Here is a 14,525-nt window from a genome sequence, read left to right on the forward strand (position 1 = left end):
AACAGACAGGAACTAGGCAGACATAAGAAAAGATAGTTAACCCCCTAGTTGCCAGAGCTTCATTTAAGACAAGTACAATGTCCAAAATACTGTAACCGCTGTTGTAGTACAGTATACGCTGCTAAGAACTGGTAGAAGAAGACGTCAATGAAAATCAACTGAGCCCCTGATAAGTGGCAGATAAACTAAACTGGCAGCCATTCTTTTTCTGTGTTGACAGCTGTAGTCCAAAGAAGTTACAGTCCAAGTTTCACTAGATGTGTTGTCCAACATCTATCCATATCAAAGTAACTATGCTAATTCTTATGACAACATTGGAAATAGGAAAGCGTAACACGCATATTAACAATTCATCCTCAGGACACAGAGTTGGGTTGTGTAAAGGATTGTCTGAAATTATAAGGCGCCTCTGGAGTTTATTCTAATAATACGCAACAAGGATGCTGAAATAAAATTTTTATATTTTTTTTTCAAAAAAAAAAAAGTTTAATAATTAATGATAAATACTGAAAAATATTTATTCTTTACCTGCTTGAATATTTTTATGTTAACTTCTTTACAAGATTAAGAGGTAGCCATATTGCGTGACGCTGGTTTCTAGCACTTGCACTCTAGTGTTCAGGTCCATTGAGGGACCCAAACAATGGAGTGACAGATCACTAAAACAGAACCAATGAAAGCGGCAGAAAAAAAAGTTTTCCATAGAGGACTTTTTTTTTCACCGCTTATTTTCTGAGACTGAGACTCTGATGCAGATGTGAACCTAATCTAAGGTGCTACTCACACCCATTTAGGGCCAAAGCCTCACGTGGCAGAAAAGTCTCAGAAAAAAATGTGGTATTTTACAGTCACAGCAAAGTGGTTGCAGCATGTCAATCATAGCTACAGAAACACCAGCGGATTCCCTATATATATCTTTAAAGCAGAAAGTCCACAAAGGAAACCTCTGCAAACTTTCTGTGCAAAACGCTGTGAGAAAAACCGTGATCCATTGGCATTGCAATTTTTGCTGCATCATTTTTTTTTGCTTCAATCAGAAAAAAAACAAACCACTCATTGACTTCTATAGGTTGATAAAAGTGCATTAAAAGTCTGCTCTATGATCTGTACAGAGGTCACTGCACAAGAATATGAGCCGTGTTCTTCATAAATGCATCCAGCTGCATATCAGAGGCAAAAACAACCAGGTGACACAAGAAATAACAAACAAAAAAAAATTCAGGAAGGTTTCTGATCACAGATTTTTTAGTATTTAAAATAATATTTAAAATATCAAGTAAAGAAAACTTTAATTTTGTGAATTTTATCATAACAGTCTCAAATTCAAGAACCCTGCTCTGCAGCTTTCCTTTTCCAAACAACATATGTCTTGAATAATTTGTCTACACCGACTGTCTAACTGGGAAAACCAAGAGCTTTTATTTAGGAATAATTCCAAATGGTGGTCCCATGACATATGTGTCAGCCACTTAAAATACAGTGTCATATGTAATAACATTAAAAAATTGAAACATGAATATGAGAAAATGACAGTGAGAGGTTATTTGTAAGAGAGTTGTCAAATTTTGAAAACTAATTTTCACATATCTTTTTAGGGAATTCTGTGTTAATAGAGGGGTTGCCCCAGTCATCAGCACTAGCAAAGAAAACCCAATATGTATAAGCATTACACAGACAGTCCATTGATTTTTATGGCAAGGATGGACCGGACAAAAAAGAGGATCTCTGCGCTCAATCCGTCGTCTTTTAAAATTTCACTTTATTTTGGAAATATAAACACAACGCGTTTCGGGCTAGCCGCCCTTTTTCAAGTGTATGAACTAAATAAAAATACGAACAATAGCCCCCAAAAAAAGGGGGGGAGTAGCAGCAATAAGCAATCCAATAGAGACTAATAAAAAATATACATAAGTAAAAAGCATCCAAATGTTTCTTTGACAATTTAAAAAGTGTATTACACTAGTTAGTTCATGTATAGGGTTCATATTAAAAATGGTGAAAAAGATAATATTAACAGGTACATCAAATCACCCAGGCTAGAATCAGCCATGTAAGGAGACTAATGTTAGGGAATAAAGCCCATACATATCAAAAAAGGCGCACAAACATCCACTGCCACCAATGTTATTTAAAGGTCTAGTCCTCGTCGGCTGGATTAAGCATCCAGCTCGACGTGAGATATAAGGTAAGACCTTTTCAATATCCTCTCACCATATTCTAATTATATTTTTGATATGTATGGGCTTTATTCCCTAACATTAGTCTCCTTACATGGCTGATTCTAGCCTGGGTGATTTGATGTACCTGTTAATATTATCTTTTTCACCATTTTTAATATGAACCCTATACATGAACTAACTAGTGTGTTAGGATGTTGATTGATGTGGGACATAAGTGGAGTGTATTCTTTCCATGAGGAATAGCCTGTTGGTTCCTCACTGTAGTAATTTTAAATTGTCATGAACAACTGGTTTGTTATCATGCTGATTGACTTAAGACATATATGGAGGGTATTCTCTCTATGAATAATAGTTTATTAGTTCCATGCTATAGTGACAACATGTTGTGTAATACACTTTTTAAATTGTCAAAGAAACATTTGGATGCTTTTTACTTATGTATATTTTTTATTAGTCTCTATTGGATTGCTTATTGCTGCTACTCCCCCCCTTTTTTGGGGGGCTATTGTTCTTATTTTTATTTAGTTCATACACTTGAAAAAGGGCGTTGTGTTTATATTTCCAAAATAAAGTGAAATTTTAAAAGACGACGGATTGAGCGCAGAGATCCTCTTTTTTGTCCGGTCCATCCTTGCCATTACCTACACCTAGAGTGACGTGGATCCCGCTGGCTCTCCCCTAGGGGCAAAAGACCTCCCCTCCATAAGTGGTCTATAAACTGAGAGAAACGGTTGTGTTTACAACCTTTCAAGGTGAGCAACTTTCTTGTCTTATTGACTTCCTCACTGTACGGTACTTCACTATGTGCAGCTCGGTGCTGTTCTTTGTTTATCCGTATTGATTTTTATGGGAACTGTATAATGCTTGATTGTCCCTGTGCAGGACTGCAGATGGAATGAATACTTGGGGCTGGGTTCCTCCAATGATTATATAGGACCACTGGTCGTGTAGCGGCAGCAGCAGAGAATCATGGTATCAGCTTACCACCAGATGACCCTTCAAAAAGAATGATTCTGTAATTTCTACCCATTTTAAATTAGCATTTAATTAATTAGGATTAAAATTTAACAAACTTCGATTTGACTTTTTTGTCTGACACTAATGTGTCCCAGATGAAGCCAGGCATTCTATTAGGCCTCTTTCTGCCTTGGTATCCTACCTGTGCTCCAGGGCTGATATAAGTAGCCCTTCCTTCTGTCGAATGTCTTTATTGGCTCCTTTGTCCATGTCATACATAAAATGTAACATTAAGTCCAAAGTGGTCAGAATAATAGAATTAAGATGAATAAGGATTTGCCAAAAGGAAGTTAATCCCTTTTATACATGAGTTGGAATTCAGAATGATGAAGAGCCCATCCACTAAAACAGCAGTTACCCATGGACACCCACAGACTTTTCTCTCTGCCGATTTTTGTTGGACTCTGTGGCAGAGTCTTCTATGGATGTGCATCTAGCTTAAGCCTAAAATAATTTGTATCTTTCTGTTTCCTGGAGATGGACCGTGTGCCATAGACACAAAGGTCTGGGGTAGAACCTATTAACTGCTATGTGCACAGAGGAGAGTAGTTAAGCTATGAAATCACCTATTGTGATTTGTGAGTTTTGTGTCTTATCTACATATATAGTTGCTAACCACTGTTCCACAATGCTGCCCATGATACATGAGAGCTTCACGAGAACATCAGTGTGCTAATATGGGAGGTGGCTGCCGCAAAGAAGTCTACAGAATTTTATTCAAATATAGACAGTAACTTGAGATAGGTGACCCTCACAAGATTCATTTCAACAAATATTCGCAAGATTTGGTCTTTGTGCTCAACTTGTTGAATTCATCAAAGAGATGCAGGTCTTAGGTATGCGACAATGAGAGAGAATGAGTGTATTTACATTTATGATGTAAGTGCACCGGTGTATATGTGCTAGTTGGTTTACATGTGTCTTTAAAAGCTATGTACACTTTGCTCCTTTTAAGCTTACCACAAAAAGTGGTGAGGGCAGCATAATATTTTGGGGGAAAAGGACAAATGTTTCAGAAATAAAGTGCAGTGCAGAAAAAAAGGCAAAAATGACACAAGGAATATGGCTACAAACAAGACCAAATCACCACCCCTTCACCATTGTGTTTGGCAGCTGGTATGAGGTGTTTGTGTTGATACACAGTGTTTGGTTTTCACCAAATGTGATATCTGTGCATTGTGGCCAAATATCTCCACTTTCATCTTGTCTCGCCAAACAACATTGGGGGAATTTACTATTCCCTCTGTGTCAGAAAACTGATGTACATGGCTGTAGTTGTGGCACATCTTTAAAGCACAACCCTTTACTGTGCCAAACATGTGCTGCATTGCTGGTTGTGCGACCTACTTGCCACCTTTTATGAAAGTAGGCAGAGTATTGCGGAGACTAAGGTGGGTTAGATAAATTTACTAAAACTCACTCTAGAAAACTGGTGTAATTTATACCTGAAATCTACGCTGTTTCCGGATTCACACAATCCCGTTTTCACCTGAATTATTAAAGCAAATTTCCAGTTATAAACACCTTTGCCTAGATCAGGGGTGCCCAATACGTCGATCGCGATCTACCGGTCGATCGCAAAGGACGTATGGGTCGATCGCGGGATGCAGCCAGGGATCCCCGGTGTCTGCTTGTTCACAGCGCAGGCTGAAAGTCATCTCCGGACACTTGCAGGCGAGGCCGCCGCAGCCCTGACTGCGAACGAGTGCAAGGCCTTTGCACTCGTTCACAGTCAGGGCTATGGCGGTCCTGGCCTGCCAGTGTCCAGAGATGACTCTCAGCCTGCGCTGTGAACAAGCAGCACCCCGGCTACTCCCTCCATCCCTAAGAGCGGGGAGCGCGTCATCCCCTGGAGCTGCTGCTGCCCGGCCTGCAAGTGTCCGGAGTGCTTGTTCACAGCGCAAGCTGAGAGTCATCTCCAGATAACTCTCAGCCTGCGCTGTGAACACGCAGACACCAGGGATCCCTGGGCAGCCGCCTTGCTTCCATGTTGTGGGCATTCTGTGGCTTCCCATCATGCTGAGCGAGGGCCGTTACTAGGTAACCAAAGAACGCTGCTGCCTCCTGCTCTCACTCTCTGCCCCACCCCGGCCCTGCCCACAAGAAGTGGGTAGTAGATCTTTGGACTTGGTCATGTTATAAAGTAGCTCACATGCTGAAAAAGTGTGAGCACCCCTGGCCTAGATGAATATTCAGGTGAAAATAAGAAACTTTGTAACATATCTTATTAAAGAAATACCTCTTCTTTCTTACCAGGCAGAGATACTTTCTACATATTACGCTGGGTTCACACAAGCGCCTGAACTCCGTTTTCAGGTTTCCGTCTCCTGCATGCGCTCCGCAGCGAAACCATTTTTTTTTAAACCGGACACAGAGTACTGCATGTCCGACTCTGTGTCTGGTTTAAAAAAAAATGGTTTCACCGCGGAGTGCATAAAACGCTCACCGGCGCACATGGCCGGAGACTTTTCAAGCCCATTCAGATGAATGGGCTTGAAACATGCCGGCAGGTTTCAGTCTCCTGCCCCTGTTTTGTGCAGGAAACCTGCAGAACGGAGTACAGGCGCAGATGTGAACGAGCCCTTAGTCTATGAAGTACTGAGGGGGATAGAAAAGGCACCCCTCACTTAACCCCCCGCGTGCACCATTCATTTGTAAGGCTTGTAACTGGAACAGCTACTAAAGCAAACACATTGCTAGACTGCTCCTATAATTCAGATATTCTAAACTCTTTTAACACTGCTAGGTTGTAGATAAGAGGCTACTAGTACATATAGACAATAAATCAATTAGACAGCCAGCAAAAGAATCTTAATTAGAGATGAGCGAGTACTGTTCAGATCAGCCGATCCGAACAGCACGCTCCATAGAAATGAATGGATGCACCTGGTACTTCCGCTTTGACGGCGGCCGGCCACTTAACCCCCCGCGTGCCAGCTACGTCCATTCATTTCTATGCGAGCGTGCTGTTTGGATCGGCTGATCCGAACAGTACTCGCTCATCTCTAATCTTAATCTGTCCCTCCTTCTCCATAGAGCTCTATATATGAAACACAGCAATGAAGCTAGGTTTACATCTGTGCTTGATGAAGACTCCGCAGAAACTGCTAAGAAACAGCGGAGATAAAACTTCCAGAGGACTTTTCTCTCCCTGGTTTCAGGATAAAAACGTCAGAAACCCAACAGGCGGACCTGAACAGTGGTGAGCCCAGCACAGATGTGAACCTAGGCTTAGAGGAATATAATGTAAACAAGCAGTTGGACTGCAGATAAGGAGCAGGAGAACAACTTATTAAGTGATGAAGGAAAAATATAGTCTTAAGATATATTGAAACATTTCTGATATTTAAAAGCACCATTCATTTGTAAGGCTTGTAACTGGAACAGCTACTAAAGCAAACACATTGCTAGACTTGGTGGAGGAGCTGCTGTCTAGGGGTATTTAAGAAATAAGTGGTCTGAGGACATGAAATGTCCTCTTTGCAGAAGAGATTTTTCATAGAACCCATTCTAAATGACATTTTCCTGTTTTACATGGTAATTATAGATTTTTTTTCTCTCCACCCTACTCTTGAGAATATACGCAGAAGTCTATAAGAGCTTTAAAAGCAAAGCAGTGGAGCATAACCTAATTTCTAATAAAGTTATATAAATGAAGTAATAACCACAATATAGACAGGACAGAACTTTTAAGGTCATATTCATATCGCTCATATTATTACTATTAGTATTCAGGAAATGTAAGAGGCCTTTTATGTTCTAATACCATGAAAAGTACCTACAAAAAGATCAGATATGTGCACCCATTTTATTTTTTGGAGCCACTCCTTAGTTTCCTAAATACTGTCATGTGTGGCCTATTACAAAGATTTGCACATAAGAGGTGTATTGTAATTGTTTTCATTATACTTTTACTCTAGATTTGGTTTACAAATGCTGATGCAAAAATGACCAGAATACTGCCATGTGATAATAGGCCTATGTAGAGGGATGATGTATCCACTTTGATGTTACACTTTGAACATTTTGGAAGAAGTAACCATACGGAATAGGCTTGTGGTTGCACAGTGTGACATGGACAGGTTGCCCCTTATCCCTCTGCAGTGTAATCCCAATCTAAGAGAGGTGCAATGCTTTACAGATTTAAATGCCTCATTCAGTTGTACCAGGATGGTACTTTTTGATCCTTTGCGTCTCTAATGCAAGATCTTAGTTTGCCCTCTACCTCCTTCTTCTGATACCCACAACTTAAGAATGCAGCATGGGGTCAAGCTGCCAAAGAAGCGATATACCTAGAATGTGGACCACCGGAGTCCACTGTGAGGTCTGAACACCACTCAAAAGTAGTCTCTATCATTAATAAGCATATCCAAATGATAGGAGGTAACTGGCTTCACAGGATATTACACCAGTGTGACTTAAAGAGGTATTCCCATAACTCTTGTTCTGCAGCCTGCAGGGCTCTGTGCTCTCTTCACTTCCTGGATTTCTCAGCACATTGGTGGGCAGGGTTTCACTTGCTCTGCTATCTGCTATATTTGCAGTCAGTAATGAGGGATTGGTTGTAAATGCATTACCACAGTATAAAGCTGATGTAGCAGAGCTGGATTTGAGTCAGCTTGCATTACATACAGAGGTAAAGATCTCCTTATCTCAGCCCTTATCAGCCAAATTCAATTAAACCAGCTGATAAGTGGAAAAGCTAAAGAAAGACAGCACAGTAATCCCGGAGCTCTCACCTCCCCCCTACCCTATTTGAGGAGCTCCGTTGCTTGTCAGACACACACAGCTCATAGCTGCTCCCAGCACTCAGCCCCTCCCTCCCCCCCTGAGAGCAGGCAGCTAGTCACTTGGGAACTGAGCAGATAATCCCAAGGGCCATAGAAACGTAGTGTCAACAATTAAGTGAATAAATTAAGATAGCGGCCAAACAAAGCAGTTTTGATAAAGCAATGTATTTAGGAAATGTCTTAAATCCACACAAACTAGCAGTATAGATAGGATGCTTTTCATGGGACAACCCCTTTAAGACAGATGTGCAGATCTTTAATGGACAACTGCATCAGATGTAGTGGGAAGCAGGGCCTTTATTCATATGATCTGGCAGTACCCTGCAATTCACTAATATTGGTTTGAAGTACATTCTTACGTAAACACGCAACTGGGTCTATTTAGGGCCTGTTTTTCTGTGGTGAGTCCTCTGGGTCTGATGGCAGATATGGTACCCATTAAATTTGCAAGATTATTACTGAAACTATTCATGTTTTATGTAAGGAAAACTATATTTCTGAATCTGAAACACCCACTTTAACTGCTTTAGGTTGGGGCTACACTAGATACTTTTTCACAGTACAGCGACTTAGATGAGCTTTTCAAGATACTCAATGAATTTCTATGAACAGCGATACTACATAGATCTTTTGTTGTGTAATAAAATGCAGGTGTAGCCCCATCCTTACCTACTTCAAGCTGAGACTGGTATCAATAAGGAATGGATTCAAAACACAGATAATAGACAAATCTTTCTACTATAGTTATTCTCTGCAGGTTTCACCACTGGATATGGCTTACAAATACAGATGCAAAAATTGACCAAAATACTAAAGTGTATGTAAATAACATGTTTCAGTATATTTAGGGTTTGTTTGTTTTTTTACATTGCTTTAGATTGTCATTTTTCTTTGACTGTAAATACACTGGTTTTAACAATTTTTTTTTTCTCACATTTGCAAGTGTTATGTTAGAGTTCCAGAAACAAATATCACAAAATAGCAGGATCTTGCTGATAACAGAAAGCAGTACAACAGCTGCTTATATCCTATACAGCGCTGAAAGCCCAGACACTCAAACATATTCACAAGAGCTAGCCAAAAGGCCAAATGGACTTTGCTGAATTTGAGGTCCGCATTATCACCAACAGCAACTATACAACAAATAAACACTCCACTAACTGAAACCAAACCAGAACCCACAATTAACTAACAGGACAGATCTGAAACAGGAGAATAACTTCCAAGGTAACAGTCAGTTCCAGGAGCTACATCAGAGGCAGAATCAGGAGACAAAGCGGATATCCAATACATAGCCTAGGTTAAGTTCAAGAGAGGTAACATCAGAGACAGAATCAGAAGACAAAATGAATATATCCAATACACAGCCAAACAGTAGGAAAACAAATAACCAGAAACAAGTCATGAGGCTGAATAAAGCAAACCAACACACACATCAGGGTTCAGAGCCAAACTACAGTACTAACTTAGCAGGAGGAATTCAGGAGGATAGGAATTTTTATATGCTTCCTCAGTGGCTAATTGTATAAGCCCAGGGAACCTCCGATACTGCAGAAGCTTCTCAGATCAGCACAGTATCCTATAAGCAGAAGCAGCTGAATTCAGATTTCTGACATAAAGTTTATGCATTTCCATCTATCAGTTGGCAGTGCATGGGTGCTATGAAATGACATACTTCTTGAACAGTGACACAAGTACACAACTGAATCTGCTAGCTCTGTGGCTAAAAACAACTTGTTAATGAGCAAAATCAGAGGAAACATACCAGACCAGAAGCTTTAAGCCGAAAGAAGGATGACTAACTTAAACAACCATGTGTTACAGCACTGGCAACTCTGAATGCTCCGCACACTGAACTCTATAATGGAAGGGCTACAACAGCAGATGAAAATATAGGGATCCGTTAATATCAGCTAAGAGCAGGAAACTGCAATAAATATATGCTCACCAAAACCAGACAACTGAAAGTCTGCAACAATGTTTTGATTCTTTTCAAACCATAAAGGTCAAAATTTGATATCAATTATGCCAATCCATAGACCCAAGTGGCAACACTATAATACTACATGTAGAGGGGAATGTCTTCTAGGCCCTAGAATATGAACCAAGCATTGCCTAAATGCCATATCCTACTTGAGAGCTGTTTCTGAGTATGTTCTTTCCCGAACCCTTCATAGCCGTAGTCAGCCCATGGTCTACTTGCTACATTCACCAGGATAACACACCACAACACAAATCCTGCAAATTCCAGGTGTTAGACCACAACCGATCACATACTGATGATTTAAAGATAGGTCACCAATATGTAAGTCCCTGGAAACCGCTTTAAAGGGGTTGTGCCAAGTATACAACTTACTGCCTATCCACAGGATAGATGATACTTGTCTGATCAATCACAAAAATAGATACCTTTTGGCTTTATGACACTGCCAAGCTCTGTAGCTGTCATTTCTTCAGCAGCCCCAGAAAGATGAATGAGGCAGCAGCGAGCAGCTATAACACTGTTCAGATGGAGGTACAAGAGACACCCAAGAGAGATTCCGGTGATCAGCAGTTGAAACCTCACCAGAGACTTAAGTTGTAAACTTGGCATAATCCCTTTAATTGTTACCTAAGCAAATAAAACTGCAGTCTATTATTTTTTAACATTAAAGAAATACACAACTGTGATGTGAGGTTATTGAGCTGTAAACTCTTACTGTTGTGATAAATTCACTCTTCAATAAAACGTGTTTAGAAGCACAGATCTCAACAAAAAGTTCTTTCTCATTTGTTAAGACTGCTTTTCATCCATTTCAACCCTACTACAATGGACTCCATCAACAGAGCATGCATTTTTTTTAATACAAATAAAAAAAAACATAAGAAAACAAAGAATACATTAGCATTGCCAGCCCAAAAATGACAGCATCTATGCGTTCATATAGAAGCTGAAAACCCATAAAGAGATACTATTCCTCAAAGACAAAACAAGAGAATGTCAGCTTGGCAATTTCAGGACAAACATATTTTTATCCCACAAAATCAGGTGGAAACTACAATATTGTAAAAGCTGAGCAGTTATGCCATGTTCTGTTCCATGTTGCAACAGGCCAAAACCCCTTATAACAAGAATTTGGTTTGGCCCAGCACACAAATGTAATCTAATTAGAAAATATATCTGGTCTTTAGGACCAAAGCTCACACTTACTGTCTCTTGAAAGGGGTGTTCAAAACACAAAGAGGGGTAAGGAAAGGGTATAAGGGCAATAAACAATTACAGAGAGTGAAGGGCACCATCCACTTGTGAAGGGGTGTGATAGTTACCTACGTTATGAACGAGAGCATCTGCAATGGAGCATGGAGAATAAAACAGCCAGTGAGACAAAGCATGAGATGAAGACACAAGAAGATCCAACACTCTCACAGTACAACAGTCACTCAAAGAATTATTAAGCCACACAAGAATTACATAACAGTAGCAATAAAATTATAAAATAGCAATGTACAGTGAAATACAAATTCACACTTACACAATTGTGACGTATTACAGCAAACACAAACATAAAGACTATTCGGTAAGTTGGGAAAAATGTTTTCTATTATTCTGTAATATAAACATAGAAAGTCACCACATATATAGCAACCTTGTATATTCACAAAATATATATGAAATCTACAAGATGAAGTATTGTACTTAACTTGTAGAACAAAAGCATGAAGTTCAGAGCTAGAGATGGAAAAGATTGAGCAACATGAACTATCCGCAACTCTCACAGGAGACCTATAGTAGGACTGAGTGCATTTCAGTAAGTCCACATGAAGTACCTTTACGGGGATGTCTGGTAGCATATAAAAATCTTAAAATAAGGGATATGTACATAAACTTCTGCAACGATTTCAGGACCTATAACTCTGCATCATTCAGTAGGTGCAGCTCCACTGATTCCTGCACAGTTGAATCTATTCCTCTGGTTCCCACCCTTCCTTAGTAATCTGCACTGTAAGCACTCAGTATACTGACTATGCTCTTTACTGTCCAGTAGGCTGTGCCAGGCTGCTACCTACTAGGCTGGGTCTGGTATACAGTAGACATCCAGAACCTGCTTAACTGCCAATAAAGAGCTTTACTTGGGTGCAGAAAATAACTGCACCAATTGCTGAGAAGAGGTAGGATCTAGAGAAAAAAATTCCAACTGCACGTGAAACAGCGGAGGAACATCTATTGAAAGATGCAAAGACTTAGACTTGGAAGGAGCGAAAGGTCGTCTTTAATTGCTTCCAAATAAAAAGAAGCAACACTGTATGTCTTTATTCCTATCTTGTTAAAAGATACATTTTATCATTTGCTGTTTACTCTACATATCTAGCCATCTCCATGGTTACAGACTAAGAAAAAACACTGTGTATAGACTGTTCTAGTAGTTATATATTACTCCTTTCAATTCACACATGGTCACTGGGTTGCCAAGAAGCAATGGATCTGAGGGAGTGAACTTTGTTGACATATTTACATAGTAACAGTGTAGGAGGATTTTATTAAATTACAGAGTATAAGAATTGGAGAATTACGTGGTCTTATTCTCTAGTCTGTTATGATGGTAACATATACTGTAGATTAATATAGAAGCTGAACAGACTATTTGTAAAGTTCTTTCATTTTTTAGTTTACCTGGTCAAGTGATTTTGACTGTCCTGAGAGTAACTTATGAGTTAAGGAATAATTTCTGAGTAACTCCCTGACATGACTCCTAGAAGAGACAGTGAGAATCCTGCTTTCCCCATCCACATACAGTATACAGAAGGCTGTCAATCACTGTGTATGGGTGACTCTCACTGTCACTCAAGGAGTCTGATTAGGATTCAATCTGCTTTTTACTCAGGATCCTTCTCCAAATCAGAAGAAAATGAATGGTGAAGTGAAATGGGCAATGTATGGATTCATTTCACATTCTCTTCTACACCAGGAGTCAGCAACACCTGGCACGCATGCCATGATTGGCACATGTGGCATATTTTGCTGGCACAGCAGCCTGCACGGGACCTGCACATATTAAGAGAAGAGGGAGCGTCCTTTAGTGCTCTGCTACTACAATGATATAGGACACTCCCTCCTCTCTTGCTAGAGAGTGGTGAGGAAAGCCCAGGAGCCGGATGTTACACTGTGCAGCACAAGCACCCTGTCTGCTACAGTGATGAAATCCTGTCTGTATCCCTGAAAAGAAGAGAAGGAGGAGGAGAGCTCTGTACAGCAAAGTGAAAGTAAAAAATAACAGGTACATGTGTCAGGCATTTGGAGTTAATTTAGTTTTAGTAACTCCATGTGCCTCACATTAATAGCAGTTAACTCCATCATGTCCCTCACATTAATCCCTGTGCGTCCCATATAAGGGTTACTAATATGTGAGACATACATAGAGAGGTACTGATGAAGGACCTCAATGATGAAGATACTTAATTATTACCCCCATGTCTCTCACATGTCAGTAACTCTTATGTGAAGCACACAGGGGTTAATGTGAGGGACATGATGGGGTTAATTGCTATTACTATTACGCACATGTAGTTGTTAAACTGTAAGGGCTCGTTCACACGGGTACAGAGGGGGCGGATTTTGGCACGGAATCCATGTCATAATCCGCCCGCTCACAATGGTGGTCTATGAAGACCGCCAGCGATCTTTCTTCCACGAGTGGCATGTTGCCGCTCATGGAAAAAAGAAGCCAGCTGCCCTTTCTTCAGGCGGATTCCGCGGCTCATTGAGCCGCAGCGTCTGCCTCGCGGCAGCACCCTGCAAACTAGGCCCATTCATTTTGGGCCTACTCCGGAGCGGGAAGCTGCGACTGACAATTGCGGCAGGTGTATTTTGGTCCAAAATACGCTATTCTGTGCCCGTGTGAACTAAGCCTAATACACATGAACACACATTTTATCTGCAATCGTGGATAAAAGCATGGACTATTATATTTCATTGGGTCCATACACATAGATGCCGTTGTTTTTGCAGCTGTGTGTCCGGATCAAATTAAACATCTGCAAATTATGGAGCAGGGCCTATACAAACCCTATACCAGTCCTATATCAGATCTACACAGCAGCCCTGTCAATTCATTTTTAATGTGTAGGTCAGTGAAAACCATATCCGTGCCTTTTGTATGCAGGTGGCCTAAGGCTGAGGTCCCACTTTGTGTATACGCAGCGTTTTTGTTGCAGATTTTGCTGCGATTTTTTTCAGCCAAAGCCAAGCATTACTACAAAAGGAATCGGAAATATATAGGCAGCTCCTTATACCTCTCCCTTCTGCTCAATCCACTTCTGGCTTTGGCTTAGTGAAATGCAGCAAATTCTGCCACAAATAAAAGCTGTGCTTCCGCAATGAGGGGCCTCACGTTAGAGTGTTTCTTTTCAGGTGGTGACACAAGAAGTAGTTATAGCCAAATCCAGTCTCAGGGCACCAGTGCTGTGTTTTTGCTGTTACCGCACTGCCAGGAATTAAAAATGGCTGAAACTATTTCACATTTCACTTACAGAAAAGTGAAAGTACTGGTGGCCGGGGTCC

General features: G+C 40.5%; 1 protein-coding gene across 2 annotated transcripts in view; it reads right to left on the bottom strand.

Annotated features, from left to right (window-relative positions):
- The window catches only part of SHANK3 (SH3 and multiple ankyrin repeat domains 3), a 252,283-nt gene that overhangs the window by 60,625 nt on the left and 177,133 nt on the right, over positions 1-14,525 (bottom strand). Inside the window, exon 14 of one of the 2 annotated variants that reach the window (XM_075273796.1) lies at positions 11,294-11,314. The exons of the other annotated variant lie outside the window; for it this stretch is intronic. Coding sequence (XP_075129897.1) covers positions 11,294-11,314 — 21 coding nt within the window. The remainder of the gene's footprint in view (positions 1-11,293; positions 11,315-14,525) is intronic. 2 annotated transcript variants of the gene reach the window in all.

This window comes from Leptodactylus fuscus, chromosome 5 (assembly GCF_031893055.1).
Source record: "Leptodactylus fuscus isolate aLepFus1 chromosome 5, aLepFus1.hap2, whole genome shotgun sequence".
NCBI lineage: Eukaryota > Metazoa > Chordata > Amphibia > Anura > Leptodactylidae > Leptodactylus > Leptodactylus fuscus.